The following is a 25,773-nucleotide window of genomic DNA, read 5'->3' as shown; positions in this document are numbered from 1 at the left end:
CAGATCAGCTCACATGAAGCCAGTGAAGCCGGCCATGGCCTCGTTTTCCCATTCAGAGTCTGAGTCGGTAAAATCCGGTGCGTTAGTGGGATGGACGGCAGGAAAGTGACCGAAGCTCTCCTCCGTGGCTCTCGCTTGTGGATACTGCAGCTGACATGCGCCGTCCTTTGAGGACGACCTGTTGAAGGAACTCTGGGATGGAATGGGGGGAATCACAACCTTCATCTCCGGCCCGATTGTCTTGTTCGGTGGGAAATTGTCGTACTCCACCAGTACCTGAGCACAGTGGCTGCTGGTCACGCTGGCCTCCGCCTTGGGCTGATGCAGGTTCTCCTTGGAGAAAAGTTGGATGTTGCAGCCTGGGATTGAAACGCTCAGACTGTGTTGGCGAGCGTGCTCAGGTTTGACTCGGAGAACGTCTTTGTTGTAGGCGCAGGAGCCAGGCGTGTGCTCGTAGTTGCCTGATTTGGTGGGAAGACCGGTCCTGAGAGCGTCGTCTGTGTTCTGGTGGGTCGGTGGTCTGAAGCTGGCCTGTAGTCCGAAACCCGCTGTCTTGTGTGCCTCACTGCTATGGTGGTCATAACCTGAAATTGAAACCAAAGCAGTGAATTATCAAATAAAGAAAAAAAAAAAGCACAGAGACATGTTATCTTTGCAGTGAACAGAAAATAAGAGGAAAGTGAGCTAATGACCTTTCTCGGGACCCATCCTGCTCTGGATCTGGCTGAAGGAAGCAGCTGCATGCGTGTTTGTGACCTTCATGGACAAAGATGATCCAACCTGACGGCGTGACTTGGCCCTCCTGTTCTGGAACCAGACCTAGACAGAAAAAAAAACATAAATCCAATCTACAGACTCTTGTCTCCTAATTCAGCGGTCGACTACCTTTAGAACCAAAAGAGCAGTTTTTGTCATTTTCCACCAAATCAAATATATCTAGAGCCACAAATTCACATACAGTTTTGATATATGTTCAAAAACGATCTTACATTTATGAAGTTTGAATGACGATCGTGGATGTTTCATTCCATTTTCAGCTGCTTAATTTAGCAGTTTCAACTTTTAAAGTAACCTTAAGCAATTTTGACCTTTAATGCTTTCTTAACTATTTTGAGTTTTTTAAGTGTTGCATGTTTAGTTTTTTTACTTTTTGCTTTAAAAAGTCGACTCATTTTAATGTTTTTATCCTGCTTTATGTCTTATGTTAATTACTTTTGCCATTTTACTTATTGTGCCTTTCAAGTATTTCTCATATATGCACTTTTTGGATTAGTCTTGTGCCACACGTGTGCTAGTTTTGGACCACTTTCAGGCTGGCTTGACTCATGTTTTGAACTCGTTTTATGCGGGTTTTGATCCAGTTCTAGGTTAGTTTGATGATTGTTTTAGTCTGGTTCTACACTAGTTTTTAAGATGTTTGAGGCTAGTGTGATACTACTTATCTGAGAGATATGATATCTGGTGTGTAAATGAAAAACAATAGGAGCAATTGTCCTTTCTTTTCCCAATACTTTAAAGGAAGCTTCAGAGAGCCACTGCAGAAGGGTTAAAGAGTCGCATGCAGGTTGCAGACAACTGGTCTGGTTGTTTAAGGTTTCTGAGCATTACCTGGATCCTGGACTCCGGGAGACCGGTGAGAGCCTCCAGCCTCTCTCGTAAATAGATGTCGGGATATTTAGTGTCCACATAAACTTTCTCCAAGACTTCGATCTGCTGCTGTGTGAAGTTCGTCCTCTTCCTCCTCTGGGTCAGCATCGCCACGCAGTTTTCCAACTTTGGGCCAGAGTTGAAGAACTTAGTCACTTCTGATGTCCCGAATTCTAAAGATAATAAAAAATAAGTTTAATTCACGTTGAAGAGGAGGTGCAAAAGGATCGTAGACGGACCCACCAACCTGGATTGACCCTCTGCGGAGGAGTGGGTCTCTCCTGGAACATCTGGAAGCTGCTCGCATCCCGGACTGCAGACATGATCCTCGTCGATTGAAACCTCCAGAGTGGGAGACCCGAGGGTCCGCCGGGGTTAAATCCTCCCCACGATCAAAGGTAATGCCTCTTTTCTTTACTTTTGGTTTTTTTTGTCTTTTTTTTTTTTTTTTTGTGGACGTGTGAACGGCTGGCACTGCCGCGGGTCCGCCGAGGTGCGACCACCTCACACCCGCTGGCCGCGCGGCGGCCGCGCGTCGACTCTGCACGCTCAATACACATCTGGAGAGAAAACATCTCCCTCACTTTGGAATGGATGAAGCAATGATGGACCAGTGGGCATCAAAGAGAGACAGTCGGAAGCTGCTGGAACAGTGAAACAAACACACACCTCCTCCTGCATACACACAACCTGCTCTGTGGGTCTTAACCAAGTTTATTGGTGAGGTCGGAGATCATTGGATGGTCGTCTTTTGTACTTTGTTCTCCCCAGAGGTCTGATCTCAATTTTAAAAATGGACTGGTATATCATTTTGATTCCGCTTGAGAAACTTATTTCATAGTTTGTCCCAAACATAAGGTCCGTGGGCCTAAAACTGGCCAAGAAGAAGCTCCAATCTGGCCCGCCAAACCACCAAGCAAATTGTAATTTAATTTATTTTAAACAAATCTCTACTGGACACAACACAATGCTGAGATATCAACTATGTTGTCAGAGTGAGTTTCTAAAAACAGGCATAGTGCAACAATTTTGTTGGTTTTTTTGTGTCATTTCACTGGATTTTGCACATGAATTGGCTTTATTTTAATATTTTAGTAATTTCCCACAGTAATTGTGTGGTTTCCCGAAAATATAGACGTGTTCATCATGTATACTCTGCGCCGCATGAAAAACTTTAAAGTGTAAATTGAAAGGTTATTATGGCACTATTTTTGCCACTCAAGATGAAACTGGTGTTGGATCAAAACTTATTCAGTCACTAAGCAAAGCTGACCTTCTACTATAGCCACCACAGAGGTCCGATCTCAGTTTTATGAAGACATTTTGGTATTGCATTTAAAATTGGACTTGTAGACTTTATTGATTCCTCTAAGAGACTTAACTTATATTTTAACCAATCCTCTTCTACATACTGGTTCAAGAATCTTTTGTGCTGACTTGATTTGGTCTCTGCAGTGGGCGTTTGAGTGTGATTCTTTATGAAAACTGTACTATTTTTGTAAAATGTTTAGTATAAATGAGTAATTCAATAATTTATATCAAACTGAAAATGTATTTTCTCAGTTAATAATACATATACTGCCATTTTGGTTATTCAGATACAATCAAACTATTGAACACGGGATGATGAAGCAGAGATGTGGCATTTCTGAATTAGAAAATCTCTTTTCCAGAGCATTTTCTCCAACACTGGTCAACAGTTTAACGTGGCTTCCTGACTCCTGACTCTTACTCTGTAGCATCAAACGTCAATCCCAATACACAAATCACTGTTTAAATGTATTCAGGACCGAGCTGTTTTTGTAGGTAGAGTCAAAGGTGGGATCAAGTCAAGAGGTCAGGCCACATTTTGCGTCGACTAATTTGTTTCCCTGTTAAGGGATCTGCATTGGGTTCTATTATTGAATGACCCCTTTGATAGCGGGCCAGAGTACATTCGCGACACAGTTTTGAGTAGAAATGGCTGTGTTGTATGTGGTGCTGTGTAAATAAAGTTGAATTGAATTGAGCATCACATCTTATGGTGTTGACTTATAACTTGATCAACTATAACTTTGATTCCCTGAAAACCTTCATCAGTATGATTCAAAGGACACTTCTTTTTGGCAATTGACTTCATTTAACTATGAAGCAGCTAAAACACATTTATATCAGATCGAGAGCACTTGTAGTTTTTTGTAATAATGTTCTTCTTCAGTGGCATTTTCTTGTGGGCCATCATTTCACTCCACATCAACAATTCTATCATTTGACACCTGTTGTCTTGGAAATGTGCATTTCACAGCTCCTTTTGTCTCGGGGCCTTAATTATGTATTGGCTGTGTGTACAGACCAGATAGCTATGCTAAAGTCAAGGTGTCACAGTTCCTGACCTGTAACTGTCCTGTCAGTTACATTCCAAGTGAGAATTATCTGTAGATCAAAAAACAAAGGCGACTTTTTCCCTGATCCAAGTCAAGACAATATCGTTCTTTTAGAGATTTAACATTTGAGTTGCAAATATCTGTGTTTTCATGAATTTTACTCAGCGATCCTCTTTGACCAACAAAGTGTGCTTCGGACAGTAATCTTTGGGATTACTGTTGACTATTCCCAGTCGGCAGCTGCTTGTGTGCCAAAAAACAAAAGCATGTTGTTCACATCTTGAAAGACTGGGCATTATTCAGCCTGCATCTCCTGGCCACTAAACATTTATCCTGCAGACAGACAGGTAAATTCTCCTCAAGAGGTGACAGAGATATGCTAAAATGTCACTTGTCTAATGAGGTGTTGGTATGCATGCACCTTTTGTGTATTTGGTTGGATAATTTCAGGAGCAATGGTGTAATTATACTCTTCCAGGAGAAATGAGAGATTTGTAAATCTAGGTAACCACAAATTGATGCAATACATTCGTTGTTGGTGTGTACACATTTTCTAAGCCCCACATGATGAATGTGACGGTATTATTTTAAAAGCTAGATTAAATAAATAATTGAATTCATAATTGAAGGATATCATTATTAATAAATGTTAGGTGTGTCAAGAGGATTCAATCTTTGAAGGTAAATATAATAATATACTTCCGTTTTCACGTTGTCTATATCTTAAGGTACTGGCATGGTCATTTTTCAGTTGTAAATATGGAATCAGAGGAATAGATACATTTTAATTTATTTTTCTTGGAGTGCTGGAGCTAATTCTCACTTTCTATGGGGGAGGACAGGTTAACCCTGGACTGGTCGCCAGTCTATCACAGGGCAAACACACAGAGACAGACTTCCTCCCACAGTCCAAAAACATGCATGTGAGGTTCAATGGTGGTCCTAAACTACCCCTAGTTGTGAATGTGAGTGTGTGTGGGAGTCTGTCCCACGTACACACAGGGAGAACATGCAAACGCCACACAGAAAGGCCCCATCGAGTATTTGAACACAGGGCTTCTTGTTGTGAGACGAGCAAGCTAAGCACTGCTCCATCGTGCAGCATTTTATAGAAACCCACCTGTGGAAACGTCTCCCTTTTTTAACATTAAACAAGATGTTATAGATTGATGGATAGATAGATAGATAATCCTGAGGGAAATTCAAGTTTTCAGCAGCCCACATACAATAAAAGAAGAAAAAGGACAAAAAAAAGCAGGTTAGTGGTCAGATTGACATTAACACTAACGGTTAGTACACAAAATACTTTTAATTTCAAAATATAGAAATATAAAATGTTTTAAAAGGGGAAAATTTTACCGTTCATGAAAATTAAATGCACTTTACAGGTTAATTAATTGATTAATTAATTCATTGTTAAATTATTAACATAGTATTATTTGATGGAAGAATGAATCAGAATCTTCATTTGATTTATTTGATGAAAGCTTTGAGCGTCGTCATTATTTATGTCGAGCGAAAGCGAGAGAAAAAAAGAGCGGAACTTCCGGTCGGGCTAACCGGAAGTAGGTACGTGGCCGCTTCAGCAGACAGTCTACATGATGGCGACAGAGGTTCAGAGCGGCGACCTCGACAGCGCCACTTCCAGCCGGCTCGAAGTTTCCATCGATGGCCTCACCCTCAGTCCGGACCCGGAGGGGGAGCAGAGCCAGGCGGAGGAACCGGACTCCGGCCCTGCCGAACCGGAGCCCGACACGCCGGGCGCTGCTGAAGCCGAAGATGGAGAGACTCCCCGGGCTGCGATTGAGAGGAAATGGGGCTTTCCTCTCATAGAGCTGTACGGAATGGCCCTTAAATTCTTCAAAGGTATTTCACTTCAGTTACAACCGCGTGGCTTTACGGACAAAACACGCCGTCTTGTGAAGTGTCCACTGGACTGGAACTGGGAGATAGCAGGCTGCTAACATTAGCCGCTCGCTGTCACCTCCGGGCTGCTGCTGTCAGCCGCATTAGCTCCCGGCTAACGTGAGGCTAGCACTGCTAATGGAGCTGCACTTTCATGAGTAAAAACAAGAACTGCAACCCATCCGTGGCCTGAAGTTATCTTTCTCCTCGCGAGTTTCAGTCTTTGTTGCATTTGGGCAGAGTCATCTAGTTTGTCATACCTATAGATGAAACAATACTTTCAATTGAACCAACCCCCACACTAAAAACTAAGACGTTCTCACTTTAGTAATATAATCCCTTGTATCTTTCAACCCCCTCAATCGGAAAGTATTGGACTCATGCCCTTGAAGGGAGAGGTTGACCGGAGTGTTAATAGTAATTGGATCATGAAACGAAAACAAATGACTAAGAAATTCATAACACCTTCTTAATAATGTCAGAATGCCAATATGTGCCCACAATTTAACCAACATGTTTATAGATTGAGGTCAACATAACAAATGCCCATTTACAAATATTACACTGGTAATATGTTATTTAAATAGTAAAAGGACTTGATTTATATCGTGCTTTTTCAACTGTGTGGGCAGTCCCAAAGCGCTTCACTTCATTAGTCACGTTCACTCATTCACACACATCAACGCACCAAAGGAGGCTGTGGCCATGCAAGGCGCTGTCAATCCATTGGGAGCAATTTGGGGTTCAGTGTCTTGCACAAGGGCACTTTTGTGTGTAGACAGGTGGAGATGGGAATTTAACCTGCAACCGATTGGGAGACGACCGCTCTACCAACCGGGCCATGTCATGATGAATATTTTCTATTGCAAAGACATCTGAGTCTTTCCTAAGTGGAGTGAAACTATACAAGGCCAACCTTTCATTAGCACCATTTGTGAGCCTTAACACCAACTTGAAAACACTCAACTCCAAATGGATGAAATCTCTCAAACCCAGACCACATCGTGTTTTTCTCCTACAGCTTGTATATTTGTTGTTTCTGTGATCACTGCACTTACAGTGGGGATATTGTATTTGATGGTGTCTCTATGAAGTGAGCCTGACCTCCAGACATTTTAACAGAAACACATGATTACATAATAAGATATTATTGGACTGCAGCTCAGCTTGTGCAGCAGCTTTTACCTGCAATTGAATACCGCGATTATATCAAGTGTGAATGTATGAAAAATATGAATGTCGGTAGGGAGGCTTGGCTGAGTGGAGTAGCTGGTATGCAAACAGCACTACAGACCTGTTGAACAATGATAAAATCCTACTATTTTATACTATGACATTTCAGACTTTGCAACATGCCCGCATGAAGGTCATTGTCATTTGTGTTTGTCAGATAAATACGGGCATGATCCTCCTTTGCTAAATAAGGTTATCCGAGGACAAAGTTGATTCATTCTATGAGTTATTCACTGTGCCGTTGCCAGAGCTTTTCACCATGGGGTTATTTTACAATCTATCCCAGGGTCTTTGTGTTCAGCAAGTTGAAATGGAAAACTTGAAATGCATCTTATTATACATTATTGTCTGGCTTTATTTTTTTGTTGTTACCCCTACATAGCTGACTTTTTTTTTTTTTAATTGTATCAAATCAGTTGATTACTAGACAGATGTGTGGTGTAGATGTATTGTTGCAGGTGTGCTATTAAAGTTTTCCGCTCCTCCTTTTGTTGTTTTTAAATAGCATAATAATAAAATATTGAATGGGATTCCTTGGTTCACAGTAAAGATTTGAGCACTGGTTAATTCACAAACACACCAAACAAGTGGAAGCCAATTTATGAGCTTTTATTACACTGTGCAAACAGGTTTGAGCCTGCTTTAGAGTTTGTGCAATGGCAATCAAGGCTTTGCTTTTCATTCTATTGTGTCAGTTAGGGATTGGTCTACTTGCTTGACTTGTCCACAGATCTGTGTCTTGCCTCAGCGTAGCTCAAATAAATTGTCAGTGTGACTGCGGTAATCTCACTTTAGAATTGCTACACTTAGGAATATGATGGCCTATATGCCTCTGTGTTTCAACTACTTATTGCATTAAAGATGGATTTGAATAGTTCCAAGCACTTTTTAGCACAAGTACAAAAACGGAGCCACAAAATCAGATGAATAAAATAGAAATATGTTATTAATCTCTGTGGGGCAAAATGCTCACTCATTGCTTCTGTCTTTTTAGATAAAGATGGAAAGGCCTTCCACCCCACCTATGAGGAGAAGCTTCGACTGGTGGCTCTGCACAAACAGGTGTTGCTCGGCCCTTATAACCCCGACGCCTCACCGGAGGTCGGCTTCTTTGATGTGCTGGGCAACGACCGCAGGTAACTTCGGCAAACATCTGCATTTGTCTCTGTGCACGACTTTCCGGTTAACATACCCGTCATTGTAGCTGCCAAACAACTGCAAGCATGCCGTTCATTGTGGTCCACTGTTGAGACAGACCAATTCACATTTTAAATAATTGAACATGAAGCAATACCTTGAGTGGATCAACCTTTTGTTTACAAGAGAAAAGTAATAAAATTACTTTTTGTTACGTGTGAATCTTGTGTGCAGGAAAGAGTGGGCTTCCCTCGGTAACATGGAGAAGGAGGAGGCCATGGTGGAGTTCGTCAAGCTCCTCAACAAGTGTTGTAACCTCTTTGCTCCCTATGTAACATCACACAAGATCGAAAGGGAGGAGCAGGAGAGGAAAAGGTGAGCTGCCTGGCTTCAGCATCTCTGCTCCAGTTCAAAAGTGTAAAGTCGGTCTCAATCTGTTCTGTTTGAATCCAGTAAACTAGATGTTTTTTGATTGTTGAGAAATGGCTATATTTGGATTAAGGTCAATGTCTGAGTCTCAAAAGTTTCTCTAACCGTTACAGTTATTGTATTTATTTGTCCGAAATGAATTGAAGGCTTTTCAATTTTGACTTTGCTCCTCCTCAGGAAAGAAGAAGAGGAGCGGCAGAGGCTGGAGGAGGAGGAGATGGAAAGACAAAGGCAAGAAGAGGAGAGACGGAGGTTGGAGGAGGAGGAAAGACTGAGGAGGGAGGAGGAGGAGAGGAGACAGGCGGAGGAGGAAAGGCTACGGATTGAACAACAGAAGTATGTGTATGAACTGACGTTGCTTTTTTTAAATCTGCTTTTAAGTTGTGACAACAAACAGGATAAATTTAACCTCCTCTGTCTATTGAATCTTCGGTATTTCTACTATTTTCATTCTCACTTGCTTTGCCTCTGCTAACCAGACAACAGATAATGGCGGCGTTGAACGCCCAGACAGCGGTGCAGTTCCAACAGTATGCTGCTCAGCAGTACCCCAACAGCCCAGAGCAACAGCTGGGTCTGATCCGGCAGCTCCAGGAGCAGCACTACCAGCAGTACATGCAGCAGCTCTACCAGGTTCAGCTCGCCCAGCAACAGGTAAGGCCGTACAAGATGATCGATGTCATTTCAGCGACAGGTCTGCAACTGCATGACCTCGTTGAGATGCGTCTTTGGCTCCTGGTGATGAGCTTGTCTCCGTCTTCCTCTCATCCTTAGGCGGCCTTACAGAAGCAGCAACAGCAGCAGGTTGATTCAATGGTGCAGGGCACCCTAGACTCTAGCAGCTACAACAGTGGCGAGCCCATCCTGGCCTCAGCAGCAGGACCCCTGTGTGCTTCGTCACCATTTGTCGGTGAGGAATCGCCCACAGTCAACGGAGGCCAGTCGGACTCGTACTCGGAGAGTATGGACCGGGAGCCAGAGCCCGAGCAGGCAGAGGAGGTGTCAGAGAATGGGCCTTTATTAGGTTGGTGTGCCTTCATTTGCTTCATTTTAAGATCAATAAAGAAGAAACATTTTCTCCTTGTGGCTTTTGCCTGTGCAGCAGGAGCCCAAACACTCCCTGGAGGTTAAACAGAAAACAAGCCTCATATCAAACCTGAAACCTGATTCTTATCTGCCGAGTCCTAATTGATATGACCTGAAGGGCAGAGAAGAGAAGAGCGGGAATAAGTGATACATGATAATGTGCTGGTTTAGATATCATCCAGCCACACATTCTGCCTTTCAAGATGTGGGAAGTCTCATTGGAAATGAATAAGCTCTTGGTTTGAGTCCAAACCACACAGGATATCCTGTAGAGTATGGATGCACTAAAGCTTTCTCTTCCAAACTATTGCATGGAAGAATCGCTGAGTCTGCAAGAGCGTTTTAGTTTTTTCCCCGGTCAGTTCACATGTATACTCTCTCCCCGTCCACTCTGAGACAAACAAACATACGTTTCTCGTTTGTCCTTCAACCTGTAGTAGAAATAAATCCTTTACTCTGTCGGGATCTAGTGAGCAGATTGCATTAAGCTGAAAACATCTCTTGCCTACAGCAGACTCCCCTCCCGTCATAGCTGCTCCCTCCATGTGGACGCGGCCGCAGATCAAGGACTTCAAGGAGAAAATCCGCCAGGATGCCGACAGCGTGATCACCGTGGGCCGGGGCGAGGTCGTGACGGTGCGGGTTCCCACGCACGAGGAGGGCTCTTACCTTTTCTGGGAGTTTGCAACAGACTATTATGACATCGGCTTCGGGGTGTTCTTCGAGTGGACGGACGCCGCCTCTGCTTCGGTCAGCGTGCACGTCTCGGAGTCGAGTGATGAAGACGAGGATGAAGAAGGTTGGGGTTGTTCATGTTTTTTGCTTGTTTTTTTCGTTATCCCAATTATGTATTTTCTGTCTGCTCAATCGACAAACGTAATTGAGGTTTCACTCACTAATGCATGTGCATCCAGAGTTGATCCTCACCAGCTTTAGACGGACTGAAACCCTTCAAACCGATGTTTTATTTTGAAACAAAAAAGCATGAACAGCACCACCAATGTTAAAAAAAAAAAAAGGTAACTTGAAGTTTCTTTGTTCGTTTTATTTGCATAGTCACTCGAAGGTGACATTGGTTTAACCCTCTCCTCAAGTTGTAACGCAAACTGTCTTTTGGTTCATTATTCAAAATGTCAAGCAGAACACGGCGAACAGCTCTTGTTGCATGCCGTAAATACTATGACATGCCTTTGGCACAGTGCTGGATGCCTCGCGAAATGCAACACTGTGGATCATGCATTATTTTCTTTGTATGAAGATGCTACAACGGTGGCAGGAATCGTGTTGTTGGCCTTATCAGATGAGCAGGGAGGATGTAGCGCTTCTAAAGTCAGTGTGGTCTTTGGTCTGCTTGCGGCTCTTCAGCGTTCTAAATCACATTTTCACAAATGGATAGCGCTAATGCACCGAACACACCCAGGACGAATGTGTGAGCATTCTGTTTCTCTTTACCGTGGCAAAGAGTTAAGCTTTCATGGTAGAAGCCCAGCAGAAAGCCACAAATACAGCTTTCCCACAGGGGTTAGGGTTTCAGTTTCCGTGTGTCGTAGATATCTCGTCTTTCCTCTTTTACACGCTTACAAATGTGTCTTTGTGCTCGGCCTAAGCCGGGCCTACAACCTAACGCAAATTAACGTTCACTGAGATGTTTCTCAACAAATTCCCAAGCAATCTTTTATCTTTTTAAGCTGGAGAAAGAAAAAAAAAAAAAAAAACCAATTCTTAAAGGCTCAATGGTGATTTTTCTTAACCTTGTACGCTGTGCTCACAGGTGATCCACCAAACGAGGAGGAGAAGGCGAAGAAGGAGGCCGGGAAGCCCCAGGTAGACGAGATTGTGCCGGTATACCGGCGGGACTGTCATGAGGAGGTATACGCTGGCAGCCATCAGTATCCTGGCCGCGGAGTCTACCTGCTTAAGTTCGACAACTCCTACTCACTCTGGCGATCCAAGAGTGTTTACTACAGAGTTTATTACACCAGATAAGCCTGAATACAGACACAAGGGGGGAGATGAGGATTTGTATGCGTGTATGTTGGTAAAGATTGATGTGAAGGCAGCCTGTATGTGTTAAGTGTGTTTATCTCTGTGTGTGTGTGTGCGTGGGTGTATGGTGGAGGAAGTTCTGGACAAAACCACCAGAGGGAGACAAAGACACGCGTGGAGCGCCAACCGTTGATGGGACTGATGTATGTATTGTACATGTAAGAGAGACCTGAGACACACCCATGCTAGAGCCTGTCATCGAGTGTTCCTGTTGTAAATCCACCACCTGTCCTTGCTGTGCTCACACACACACACACACAATCGCACACACCGAGCTGTAGGACTAATACTCTCATATTGTATTTGACCACTTTTTTTTTTTGTCCTTCCTGGGGAAACTCGGCAACTACAACACTCTTGTGAGCCAGCGTTTCCTGTTTGGTGGAAATCGTGGTCGTTTATCCAGTGAGAAAACTGGCGATGCTCTGCTCCAAATGTGCTTCATAACACTATGCCTTTTACACAGATCTGGTCGTTGCCAAGACTCATTCACACATTAAAAACACAAGTGTGCACAGTGTCATTCTCTTTCTTAGCTGGTGTGTAGATATACAGATCGACCGGGGCTATTTACTGGAAGAAGTGTTTCTCTCTCTCTCTTTATTTTTGGCCTTTTGTTCAAACAGCTTCTCCCTTTTTCATTTCTGGATACATTGTGACAGGTTGTAGCAGGAGTTGGCATATTTCATGAAGTCACAGGCGAGGAGTCGGCCAGTCACGTGGTTGTAAGAGGGGAAGTCCAGAAGGCTGCACACATGTTTAACTGCATGAACATCTCAGTGGGTGATACAGAATAAGATTAAAAACCAATTAATTTCTAAACACATTTATTTTTTATTCTATTTAATTTGTCAGCGTGTCTTTGTTTTCTTTCATCGTTCATTTCTTGACACTCGAGCTGTTCACACCTTGTCATTTCTTTACTGAAGAGTCACCGATCAGAGCTGTCGTTGTCAATATTGAGGTCTTTATGTTCATCATTCCGTGTGTGTTGAAAATTTCTGTCCAGGGCTTTGGCACACAAATGACATTTGACCATAAATAAAAACCCTCAAACCTTTGGTTCTGATAGTTACGACACACTTTTATGTCTGTGCATTATTGGAGGGGGGGGGGATTCACAGTTTGAGAAAGTCACAATGGGTTTCTAGATTTCCTGCTGTTGATTGGGAATAAAACCGATGAATGAGTTGTGCTTTAGTACCAACATGAATCCTACTCAATCCTTACTTTTTTATTGAACCCTACTTTGTATTGCTGCCGTACTTCAGGACTACTCCATTATTGGGTTGTACTTTTCAGACGTACTCTTGATATCCCTGAAGCTTTGTGGGAGCTGAGCTGTCTCAATGACAATTCGGTTCCTCTGTGTGTGAGTGTGGGTGTGTGTGTGTGCAACCAAACTTTAAAGACAGGTGGAACATGTTGAATCCTCCTGCCCCCCCCAAAAAAAAACATCTATTGAGGGATTTGTGTAACAAAATGTCATCACCCGTGGCTTTACCAAGCCGTCCCATTCACACCAGTTTCCCATGTCCAACACCAATACATGATGTTTGTTTCTCTTTAGTTTCTTATTGTGCACCAAATGCTTTTGAGTTGTTTCAAGCCTTGTATGTAAATAATTCTATAAATGAGTTTATGTGTGGGTCTCTAGATGTGGAAGAAGGCTACGGTTTTGCGAGTCAATGCACTGTAAAATAAGGTGAATGAGATGTACGTTTTACCCCGAATGAAAGTCCAACATGTGTAGAAAGTATGAAACTATAAGGCTCTATTGATACGACAAACGGAAAAGCTCATCTTTTTGTATTGTTTTGACTTGTTTGGATCTCTTATGAGTTGCAAGATCTTTTTGGGCATATATTTAATCTTGATTAAACTTATCTTCATCTCTAAAAGTGCACACTTTGCTTCTTTTGTTGTTGTTGTAGATTTAATGCTGACCTCCCTGGGATTCGCTTTTCTAATCTGGCATGACGGAAGTAAACAAATGGGAGTGGTCTTAAAACATACGTGCAGGTTGGACCACGATGTCGTGGAGCTTTCCTCGGTCCTCGTGTCCTCTCAATGAGAGGCTGCAGACAGCCTTCTCAGATCTGTAATTTACCAACACATTAAGGTCTGTGATGCTCTTTGGGGTGTGGTTGGTTTGACACATCACCGGAGCGGAACTATTTCCTCTTGTGATGTCGGGCAACTATTGTGGGATTGGTGACAGATTGCAGCTTGACAGCATCGCTCCACACAGAACAAGTAGAAATTAGAATGTCAATAAGGCAGAATAAGTATTAAATCAAACAGTGACTATAATAGAGAAACAACAAACACTATTTACAAGGGGAGTTATAGTTCAAGTGGTTAATGATGAGGTAAAGTGCCGCCCACATTCACTCCCATCCATCTCCCTCGGGAGTTTTGCACTTGAAGAATGAAAGGTCCTGTGCAGATCGGACTTTGTTCTTGTCCATCTTCACCAGCCAAATGCTGGTGAACAGGCACAGGCTTTCAAAATAAGAGTCTATGAAGTGTCTGACCATCCTTGGTCAGGTGCAAATATAATTCAGATAAATTCAAGTGTGGAACGCCTCTGCCCGGGATCTCTGGTTCTCCTACTTGGGCCAGAGCAGCGGTGTCCAACGTAGGACCAGCAGGACAGAACTGGTCCGCCACAGGGTCTAATCTGGATTCAAAGTTGAAAAAGTACAGAGAAAACATATCTTCATCACTTTTAATAGCAGTAACAGCTCTGTCTGGTTTATTTCCTTAAGTATTCCACTGTTTTATCAGGAGTAGCAGTCCTAAAAGCTAACTTATTGCAAGGAAAGTTTTATGCGTAAAATGTGTAAATTGGCTGCAGAAAATGTTTATTTAGAAGATACACTACTGAGAAGAAGATTAGACATCTGCATATTTAGATAGCCAGTTAATGTACAAAATTGAGTCACATGTTGAACTTAGAATAGATGTTTTTGGTTTTTTGATTTCCAGAGTATGCCCAGTTAAAATATAGAGGACTAAATGTGCCAAAATTAACTAAATAAATACACTATTAAATATTTACTTACATGGGTCATTAATTAATTAGAATTGGAATTAAATACATACATTTTTTAATGTGTCATTAAGTAATTAGAATACAAATTCATTTATAAAATTATCCATAAAATAATTAAGTAAAAAAAGAAATTTTTTCCTAAAATGAATTTACATTTTTAAATAATTGATGACAGATGGTGCTCAATTCCAATTTAATTAATGACGCATTTAAGTAACAATATAATGGCATATTCATTTATTTGATTTGACGTTTAGTCCCCCATGCTGAAATTGGCAGAACGTTGAAATATGGACTCACACGTCTTTGCATGAGACAAACTAGAAAGGCTTGCACTTGTGCTTGTAGGAAGTTTATTTTGCGTGTCCAGCGAGTTTCAGGAAGACAGTAAAGTTGGGAGCAGAAAGCTGACAGGTGTGGACCAATGACACTGATGAGGCGGGCAGAGCTGCTGATTGATCACACCTGTGTTTCCTTTTCTCCACTGGTGTGACACCGTTTGTCCCTTTCCCCTCCTTCACAGAGCGGACATCCCCCCCCCCCCCCCCCCCCCTTCCCCCCCCCAGTTTAAACAAACACCGTGAGCCATGAAAGGTCCTGGAACAATGTGACTATCAGGCTTGTTCCTTTTTTTCCAGCAGCAGTCAATGTGTCATCGTCCTGCTGTTTTCCTGTCAAAGTCAGTTATGCTGAGGTAGGGACAAACTCACATTACTCATCTAACAGCAAAGCACCTACTGGTTTTCTACTGGGTTTTTTCCTGTGATGCGCGCATGCAGGGGACAGACACCACCCAGCACAGCTGTATCAGCTTTTTTTTTACACCAAATACTCGGACATTTCCACCTGCTTAAAGAGGAATGTCATGATTTCCACTTTGATGAGTGACGAGGGGAAAAACTTTCCAGTGGCTCAAGGTAACTGTTGTGCCGATTGCAAGACACCAGGGGGCGTATTTTCATCACCTGGCTCCTTAAAGGTTGTAAAAAAAAAAAAAAAAAAAAAAAAAAAAAGCCTGGACTGATCTTGGGTGCCTGAGTGATTTAAAAGTGTGTGTTTGAACTGTGTGTGCCACTGAGGAGCGTTTGTCCTTTTGGAATTTGAAGAGAGTGTTGGTGGGATCATGGCAGACAGGAGCTGGACAAACATGCCCTGCTGCTGTAAACACTGGAGATAAATCAGAGACAAGGGGGCAGAACATGTCTCTGTCCAGAGGGCATTTTAAGCATCATGAGGAAACTGGAGTGACTGTTTCACAAGCTTCTGTTTAAAAAAAAACAACTGGAAAATGACACAATCAAGTGTCTTATATATTTGCAAGTTTTGCTGTTTTTAATGCCCTTCTATTAGATATTAAACAAATGTTTTATTTTTTATCATTGACATTTTTTTTTTACTTAGTCGTCATTTCCTCACGTTTCTTCTGCCATAGTAAGTTAATGACGATCACTGAAATAGTTGTTATACAATAGGGAAGGCAAGTTTTATTATACAGCGCCGTTCATACACAAGGCAAATCAAAGTACTACAAGAAGGCAAAGAAATGCATATAATTACATTAAATCATTAAAAACATATTAAATAAAAGTGCATTTAAGAGACACGGGTCAATCAAAACAGGAGAATAAATAAAGCTAAAAAAAATGAGTTCATAATAGTGAAAAATTTAAATATTACAAAGAGTAATGTATTAAGATCATGAGAATGATGCAGTGAACAATGATGTTTTCAGCTATGATTTGAATAAGCCGACAGTTTGAGCAGACCTCAGGTGTTCAGGAGGTTTGTTCCACAAATAAGGGAGCACAGAAAGTAAATGCTGCTTTACTTTGTTTGGTTCTTGTTGTGGCACCACGGCAGACGTGTTCCAGATGACCTGAGGGGTCTGGATGTTTCACAGAACTAATAACAAGATGAGTGCGGCTTGGAGAATCTATATGAAAATTGTAAGAGTTTATAATACTTCTACTTCAGACTTGTCCAATTAACAATTTTTGCCTCTGTGCTATGATTATCATCTGATACTAAAAGATTCAAAGAAATAGCAGGTCATAGTAGTTTTTTAAAAAATGTTTTATTTAACTCTATAAACATTGATGCTTTATTGTTTTTAGCCACAACTCTTGAAACAACTAGGATTATTTTTATTTATTTATTTATTTTTTACCTTAAACCTATTTTTTTTTCTTCAGTGGCCCTAATACACTTCACTCATACTCCGTACTTGGTTAGTTGTCAGTCTCGATCCGGTTCCGTTCCTGGGAGAAATGCGCTCCGGGCTTTGCGCTCCACCCGGCTCAGTGCGCGCAGAGGCAGGTAAACTCCAGCCTGTGGCTCCGCTCCAGTCACTACAGGTGGTTGTAGTATTCTCCGGGTTTTTATTTGCACTTTCCCCCCTACTTTTCCTTGTTTTTTTTTTTTTTCTTCTCTGAACCAGCTCGCGTCTGCTTGAATTTGAATAGACTTTGGGAGGCAACGTCTCCGGTGTACTGGAGGCTGCAGCGTGCGTTCAAATACAGAGATATGGCGGGATTGAAAGAACACGCTCTCTAGGAATGAGTAGAAACCGCAGGAAAGGACTCGTTTTTAAAGCTCCGAGGGATTCTTTCTGCGCGTTATAAACATGCCCTTCCATCAGAGGAGCGTGGAGCCGCGTCGCGTGAGTCGCTTGTCGGCGAGGGACGGCCGGAGACGCGCGGAGGACGCGGGGAGACGCAGGCTGAGGAAGCCCGTGTTGTTCTCGTCCCTGGACGAGGTCGGCTGTCACACGCTGACGAGCATTATTCACCAACTCTCCGATCTCTCCCGACATGCCAGCGACATCTTCCTGGGCATCGAGATGGAGGCGGGGATGGTGTTCCGGAGGTCGTGCCGGATCCACGGGCGGCTGCAGGTTCTGCACAACGAAGTGCGCAAGCTGGACCCCAAGAAGACCCAAATCCGTAAGTTTGCACGGAGGGAAAACTTTACTTTCTCCCCTGGAGTCTTCTGAACTCTTTCCAATCAGTCAGTGTTATTTCGTCACCAATATGGCACAATGCTCTGATATTGAACCCGACAGATATGCGTAAAAGTTTACATCCTATGTGTAACAAATGTGACAATTCGTGGAGAAAACCGATTCCAAATGATATACTTTAGTTTTTGGAGTTGGATGCATCTGTAAAAAGCAGGCGTGTCTCTCTGCTCTGGGATAATAACAACAATAATATAGTCATTGGTGTGGTGGGGTCAGGTCCAAGGTGACTGTCATGCTTTGTCCATTGAAAGAGTGACCAGTGTCTCTTGAACACATGGCTTTGTTTGTCTTGATTGGGACTTATGTTAATCGGGGCATTGTGTCCTGTCAGAAATGATGGATTTCCTCCCAACGTATTTGACCATCTGTGTTCAGCTGTTTAAAGCACATCAAGATCACACAAGGCCTCGTGGCCCAGCTGATTTTAATAGTGTAAACAAAGTCGGTCAACACAAAGATAAATGGAAAATCAATTTCCTGCCTTGTGGTTATTTGCTTTGTATGTCACTGTGAAGCTACCTCTTGGAGTCTCTCTCACACACAGTGGTTGTATATTAACTCAGACTTTGGCTCTGCGGCGACCGTGCCAGTTTGGGAGATAGGCCTGTCATATTATCTGCTGTGATGTTGAGCTGCTGCAGATCCCTGGAGTGAGAACACATCGGCATCTTTGTGCCACTGCTTCCTTTCAAACAGGTTGTTATGTAGTAATACCTATAAACACGGTAGTTAAGGGATCATGTTTCCTCCTGATTCCCCCGCCATGGTTCCTTTTTGTTCACCTGGTTTACCTCTGAAGTCTGCTGTGAAAGAGGATTGAGAAGTGGAGCCCAGGCTCTGCCCGAACACTGTCGAAGGATTTCAGTTCCGACTCAGTGGCTTTTGTTTCCTTTTTACTGTACTCCTTCTGACATCTCATTAGTCTGTCCACGCTGTCTCGGGTCTGAATGTGACTCACCCTCACATACACACACACACACACACACACACAACTGGTTCCAGGGAAATGATAAGCTGAGCCGACAGATCCCAGACTCAAGTGAATGTGATGTATGACGAGCAACCTACTGAAAACACACTGTTCACTGCATTTAACATTTACCGACATGACGGCTCCCAGACATTATACCGTCAGTCAGCCCCTCCCATTGTCGGTACCTGTTGCAGAGTTGCTGCAACCCCGGGCGGGATGGAGGTTTGGTGTTTTTCTCATAGGTTTGTTCCATTCAAGCCATCCACTGACTCATTCAGTGCAGTAACAGGGTGATACTGAAGAGAAGGTGTGAGAGAGTAGACAGGAATGCTGGCTGTTACGTCGTGATCTGCCGTTTCCAGCTCCCACATCGCCCCAAGGCCAGCCCTGACTGCACAGAAGCACCGGCTGCAGATTGATTTCAAAACAGACCTGCAAGCCGAACAGTACTTCTTCACAAATATCCTCACTTCCACAAGGATTTCTGATTAGAGCATGCCTCACATGACAGCTGGTGGAGTTGTTTTGAATGAAAGTTACTCTGTAACTTAAACAAATGGACCTGTTGTAGTATTTTACAGTTCTAGTGGCACGCTTCATCGCAAAGGTTAATCTGAACTCGTAGCGTGAGTTCTCAGAACGTAGTGGCTTCAGGTTGTCCAGTGATGTGGACTTTGTGTGTATTTCATCAGAAAGTAGTTTGCATGGGCTAAAATTAATTCCCAAAAAGTTTTGAATGCTATGTGGGCTATATTTAAAAAAAATATTTCCCTTTAAATTCAAAATATTTTTTTCTTCCCTGATGGAAAAAACAAGACATGTCAGATGTGTAAAGTCAGACTATTTATGAAAAAAATAAAATTTTAAAGTTATATAAATGGTGGTATAAATGTCTGAAGAGGCTATTTATTTTTGTTCCATTTTTGTGTGTGGCTCAAAAATCCCAATCATCCAACATCAAACGTCTTCTTTTTTCCTCCTGCGGGAAGAAAATTTCTCCAGATTCTGAAAATAGGTTCCAAAATAAAAATTTCAAAGACTTTGGGAATGTCATCATTTATGCTACGTTTATAAAGTAAATGTTTAAGATGCTTTTTTTAGTTTACAAATAGTTGTAAACTGTTTTTTTATACCCTGTAATGTTACTGAACCTTGTACTAATTATGCTGATGGGTCGCATCTTATATTAGTACAACTCTCTTTCTGCCAACTCATAAGCTGCTTTGTTTTAGCTGTTCAAACCGAGACAATATTTCCAAAGAAATAGAGGAATTCCTCACTGTTCTCATGTGAATTAAACCGTTTCTTCAAACTACACATGCTGGCATTTACGTTTTTCCCAGTTTTCCCCCTGGCGTTTTGGAGTTTGGCCTTTCTGTGATGAACAGTGGCCGGTCACTCTGTCGTCTCTGCCTGTGGGTCAGGATTCCTTTTCTAACCTCTGCTCAGAGATGGATCATGTTACTGGTGAGGGGCAACCAGAGCCCCCCCCCCCCCCCACCCCCACACCTTCATATGTATGCTGGGCGACTGACATTGAGAGAAGGGTGTATTTGCCTCAGTGTCTTTCTGTTTGAGTAGACACACAAAGCAGCAGTTTGAACAGGGGCACGGCGGGCAAATGGACGTGGATGTTGACCGTCTCATGCCAGCATTAATGAGTTTGCGGTGAAGTAGTGGCCCTCAATGCAAAGTTCAGAGGTTCTCTTCACCTTTAGTGGGGAAACGGTGTCTGTTGCCACATGTGCTTTTAGTCATTTTTCCCTCATGATATTGAAGCTGGGGCAGTTGAATTAAGTTCTGACAGAAACGAAACGTAAAGAAATAAAGGTGTTTATGCCTTTGAAAGGGGAGTCGATTACTTCTTTTAGTAACAGTATGGGCATGCAATATGTATTTATGAACAGTTGTAATGTGTAGACAAAGTTTGACTATCTAGAAGCCATGATAAAACTAGTTGCTCCTTTTGATTGAACTTTTTTGCCCATTAAAGCTTTGGGGTTTGGGAAATAAATTGAGTTGTGTACCATTTATTCTACTTGTTCTCACGGTTTTGTGTGAATCATCACTAAGCAACTACTAATGCAGTAATATAGGAGTATACGGTGTAATCCCTTTACAATTGAAGTGAATAACTGCTCAGATACGAACGCTGACATGTAAGATAATTACATGGAAGTCTCTTTAAGAGCAGTTATTGTCGGGCTCCAGTGTTTCCTGATCCATGCGAGTGACGACTCAGTGTAGATCCTCGCATGACATGTTTTCTTAGTACTCATGCTACACAGCTTCTTAAAAAGTTAGCTGTGATTTATTTTTACATTTAGTCTGGTTTCCTGTGTTTTAGTAAAATAGCATAACTACTGTGAATTGTTTGAAGCCCTTTTAATTCAAATGACTTATGGCTCGTCACTGTGCCTGAACACATTCTGTTGAGATTCTGACTCCCGGCCTGTCTGAGGGCCTTTTTTCAACACCTAACAAATGACTCCTTGAGACTCTCTTGTCAAGTGGGCCTTTAATTAACTATGTGTTAACCACCAAGTCTCTTTGCCAAATATAACCCAGAGTTGACTTGGGAATATGCTATTTTAATGATTAAAGTAGGCCAGACGAGACAAGGTTAATTGCAGCCAGTAGAGACTTGGGGCCTCCCTGTCTGTTATCTTGATGCCCACTTCTGTCGAGCTCAAACACAGAGCAAATAGACAACATGCCTCCCGCTGACCTTTTTAACGTCCACCTCATTAATTACACCCACACTGTGGTGAACATTCCTTTAGATATTCATAGGCATGTGTATTTGCTTGATAATCTTTCAACTTTAACCACGCTATCGTGTTTAAGGGTCTCGTGCTTCTTAAATACCTGAAAGTGTGGGAACCAGCCCCCATGGCTTCCTTGTTGATGGACGCTTGTGGCTTCGGCTCTCAACGGTGGAACTGAACTGCTCAGGTTGCATCTGTATCACAAACCAAAGAATAACAAATCCCAGTCATGCCTGGATGAACAAATTGTTGTTTATGGTCTTTATCTTGCCTTTCCCGTTGGCCACACAAAAAGTCTGACGCACCCTCGCTTATCCAACCTCAGTTCCCTCTAGTCACTATTCACTCTGGTCCAGTGTGGTCCGTTCCATTCAGCCAATCGACCTACGCAGCCAGAATCCACAAGTCAGATCCCCCACACCGCTCGTTCAGGGAGAGGTTTCTGGCCGGGATGCAGACGACCTTCTCCCGTGTGCAACAAAAGAGGTTTAAAGAAGGGAAGATGAGTGAGGAAGGCAGAAGTGGAGGGATATTGCCGTAAAAGTTGAGTGTGTAAAGAGTGTTGTTCATAAATTTTGTATGAAATAATTTTTTTGTTCACATGCTTGCTTCCAGTAGGCTGTCATTGTCAGAATAGAGCTGAAAAGTGTATTCTCTCCTATATTTAATACATGAAGTGATTTTTCTTTCCTGTATAAATGAATTGTAATCAGACAGTTCATTGATATTTTCTGAGTAAAGCAAAGTTGCAGAAAGAAAGCTAAAAGGACGTGGACCATTAGGTCAGTGTTGGGATGGCTCCGTTCCCCAAGTCTGTGCACTATTAAGTGTATGTAGGAGTTTCTGTATAGATGTTTTACAGGAATTATATGTGGGCAATATGACAGTTGACTGTGCTGCGGGTAATCCAGAGTTTAACCAGACCAACGAGAAGATAAGAAAGCTTTAATCCCAACTGCGCTGACCTCCACCTGAAGAGGGGATGTAGTGGGACACCCCCGGGGTTCCTGTGTTTCCCTCATTTATCCGCTTTAAGCATGTGGTAATGTACACATTCCAATATAGACACACACAAATGTTGTATATGTTTGGATTTTACACTGGTCCCATGATTAGGAACAAAGGTTATGAGATCACAATTTGTGTTTAATTTACTTAAAAATATAAAAGCTGTATGTTACTTTTGGTACAGAGGTCTTACTTTAGTAGTTACCCTATTGTGACCTCTTCATTGCCCAGACGTTACACCTGTTGAGGTCAATACATTGGTCAGACAATAAAAAGTTTTATGTCGACGTGTCCAGAACAGGCGGCAAAAACTCTGAGAAAAGAGCAACTTGGATCTTTTCTTGCTGTATTAGAAAGACAGAAAATCTTCTTATGGAGTATTTGACCATTTCCTGTACCTAACCTGTCATTTACTGTAAACCTTTGCTATACCTGCACAGTATCTTAACATTGTAACCCACCACTCAGTGATCTTAGCACTGCTTCAGTGTTGACACGTAACAACCCCTGAACTTCTTTGTTGTATTGCTGTTACCATGTAACTATACTGTACCTACCCTGCAATGATACGAATCTAACCAAGCTAGAATTATCCCACACGGTCTTTAATTATCAAAGTATGACCTGTATTTGATTCTGTTTTTATGCACTTACGGAAATGATATATTTGATGACCGAATCTTTCAAATTTACTTAGAAAAACGGCTCTTTGACCACCTACAATGCCATCTTTTCTGTTTGCCTTTTACTTGTCCCGTCAAGGTGGAGCAGGAGAACAATGCATTGATTTAATAGAGTCCTACAAATATGCACTACAAAGTACTGCAGTTTCTTTTTTATCACAACCTGATGTTTATATATAAATGGATTTCTTTTAGTGCAACAAACGGACTGAAGTGAAAGCAACATTTTAACGGGACGTCTCGAGATCAATGAGCCTGTGTTTAGTTTTCACTTTGTGTTGAAATGTGAGCTCTATTTGAAACACACATTTTTTAATTGCAATGGAGTCTGGCGCAACCTTCTCGTTTTCTGTCCGTCTACTCCAAACTCACAGATGTTACTTGTTGCTTCAGCATATTTTATTGTCACCCACTCTCCTTTTTTTTTTTTTTCACCGACTGCTTTCCCTTCCTCTTTCCTGTGTTTTCAGTTCTCTTCCTCTCTCCCCTCCTCCTGCTCCCGGCCCTCTCGCTCGCTCCCTTTCTCCCCCTCGTGTTGTTTCATATGGTTTCCAGACCTTTTCCCGTCTCATCTCTTGTCCATCGTCTACACTTTGATGTCAACCCTCATACTGGCCACAACAAAGACACACAGCCCCCTACTCATCCTCTCACCCTTCATCTTTCTCTCACTTGGGCCTCTTTTCTAATCAGCTTGAGTCTCTCTACATTGCTTTTATGCCCCCATCTGTGCATATTTTTGACAAATATCAGTGTCCTTAGAAGTTTTGCCATTTAACATTGTAAGCTTTTTGGTTCATTTAAATTTGTGACTTTTACCAAAACACTTTATTCGGTTTATGTCATTTGTCGGCGACCTCAGGCACAGACCTCACACGCCAGAACAGGATCATTGGCACACTGCTTGGTGGAATTTTTTTCTTTTTCTTTAAATGTTTCTTAGCGATAAATGTTAAAGCCTGTTTATTCATTTGTAAGAAATATGCATTAGTGGGATGAGCATAGTGGAGTATGTGCGTTCTGTCCATGAGGAAAAATAATGCTCTGTCTGTGCCAAACAGCTTCTGTGTTCTTTTGTTGTTGATTGTTACACTTCATCCACGCCTGAAGGCATCCCCTGGGTTGAGTTAGCCAGCACAACTCATGGGCGCAATCCACATACTCTGCTCTGCTGCTCATTCCACAAAGGGATTTTTCATACAAATGTGGCATAAAGGGAAATAATTATTTTCATTGATGTAAAATCTATTGCCAATAAGGCATGTTACAACAAAGAAATAATTGACAAAGACAAAATGACTTCCTATTTGTGCATCGATGTATGGATAAAGATAGATGGGGATGTTTGTGCCTGCGGACAAGACAGGATGGCTCTGTGCAACAGCTGTAGTCTTCAGCTGCTTGTAGTATGAAGAAGGGAGACGATACAGTTACCTATTATAGATGTAACTCAAGCCTCTTTTGTGACGTAGAAATGTACACATGCAGTGGTAAATCAGGTGGGAAACTTGTAATCAACCTGACACATTCAGTTTTTTTTTTACTTTAAGAACATACGTCTTGTGGGTTTGGCTTCCTTTTTTTTTCCTTTTGTCTCCTGCCTGTGGTGGATGGATCTTACTGTTGATAGTTTGGCTGCACAATCTAAGTTTCAGTACAACAGCAGCTACTGTATAACACAAGTTATATTACTACCTCGGTCAAAAACCCCATGCTTACAGATTATATAAATGAATTGAAAATAGTGTATTGATTCTATTCTCGACAGGCTTGAAGGTGACCTTGTGCTGCTTGTGTATGAAGGATCAAAAATCAAGCGATATTTACAATGACCCTTTCACTGGTTTTTGCCAAGTTACTGAAATATTCAATCGTTTAGCACTTGAATTCTAATTGCTCCACATGTGTGAAGTACAAACAAGGAAACATTTATGCATACATACACAACTACTCGTGTATTAGAAAATACATACATATCCATACAAACGTGTACTTACAAATATACAGAGGCATATGATCACATGCCGATGACCACGAATGTCCAAAATAATTCAGCCAAACAAATCTAGGGGCGCTCAAATGGAATGAATGAAAAATAATTATAATAAAAAGTTGTAAACATTTAATAGGAAATCCTGTAACTGTGCACACCCACCACTTCTGATGGCAGAAAACTAACGGGTGCACTACATCCTGGATGAGATTATAGTTCTTCAGTGATGCAAACACACATTCATACAGCACATAATGACATAGTGCAGCAGGTGGGAGCTCATCTAACAGGAGCATAAAGGCTATTGTTACCCTGCAGTTACACTAAACTGCCCACAAGGTCTGGAAACACACACACACACACACACACACACACACACACACGGAGACACACTGACGTTATTATTGCCTCGGGGTAAAAACGCA

General features: G+C 42.1%; 3 protein-coding genes across 5 annotated transcripts in view; 2 read left to right on the top strand and 1 right to left on the bottom strand.

Moving 5' to 3' along the window:
• Nucleotides 1–9: 9 nt before the first annotated feature.
• On the bottom strand, nt 10–1,970 carry mixl1 (Mix paired-like homeobox; the record flags this gene model as incomplete). The annotated part of the gene is made up of 4 exons (XM_080491076.1): nt 10–584; nt 693–819; nt 1,609–1,820; nt 1,895–1,970. 4 exons carry the CDS (start codon nt 1,968–1,970, stop codon nt 10–12), a joined length of 990 nt encoding a protein of 329 aa, XP_080347202.1.
• A 3,603-nt stretch (nt 1,971–5,573) lies between these two features.
• Nucleotides 5,574–13,751, top strand: acbd3 (acyl-Coenzyme A binding domain containing 3). Of its 2 annotated transcripts, none has more exons than XM_080490718.1 (8): nt 5,574–5,876; nt 8,143–8,284; nt 8,520–8,660; nt 8,892–9,050; nt 9,194–9,368; nt 9,489–9,738; nt 10,312–10,599; nt 11,572–13,751. In XM_080490718.1, exons 1-8 carry the CDS (start codon nt 5,609–5,611, stop codon nt 11,784–11,786), a joined length of 1,638 nt encoding a protein of 545 aa, XP_080346844.1. In that variant the 5' UTR covers nt 5,574–5,608; the 3' UTR covers nt 11,787–13,751. The 2 variants fall into 2 exon arrangements, with proteins under 2 accessions (XP_080346844.1, XP_080346845.1); XM_080490719.1 differs by having other exon boundaries at nt 10,315–10,599; nt 11,572–13,744.
• A 3,615-nt stretch (nt 13,752–17,366) lies between these two features.
• Nucleotides 17,367–25,773, top strand: part of nhsl1b (NHS-like 1b) — a 99,318-nt gene continuing 90,911 nt past the window's right edge. For both annotated transcript variants that reach the window (XM_080490213.1, XM_080490212.1), the window contains exon 1: nt 17,367–17,846. In XM_080490213.1, coding sequence (XP_080346339.1) covers nt 17,528–17,846 — 319 coding nt within the window. In that variant the 5' untranslated portion in view covers nt 17,367–17,527. The remainder of the gene's footprint in view (nt 17,847–25,773) is intronic.

Source organism: Lipophrys pholis (assembly GCF_963383615.2).
Source record: "Lipophrys pholis genome assembly, chromosome: 21".
Classification (NCBI taxonomy): Eukaryota; Metazoa; Chordata; class Actinopteri; order Blenniiformes; family Blenniidae; genus Lipophrys; species Lipophrys pholis.
This window is presented reverse-complemented; position numbering and strand designations above follow the sequence as displayed.

Bases quoted from the DNA above. Each gene is read 5' to 3' on its own strand.
- acbd3 (XM_080490718.1), top strand. From the start codon at position 5,609: ATGATGGCGACAGAGGTTCAGAGCGGCGACCTCGACAGCGCCACTTCC. The intron at 5,877-8,142 runs GTATTTCACTTC...CTGTCTTTTTAG, and splicing joins GGCCCTTAAATTCTTCAAAG to ATAAAGATGGAAAGGCCTTC. The intron at 9,051-9,193 runs GTATGTGTATGA...TCTGCTAACCAG, and splicing joins CTACGGATTGAACAACAGAA to ACAACAGATAATGGCGGCGT.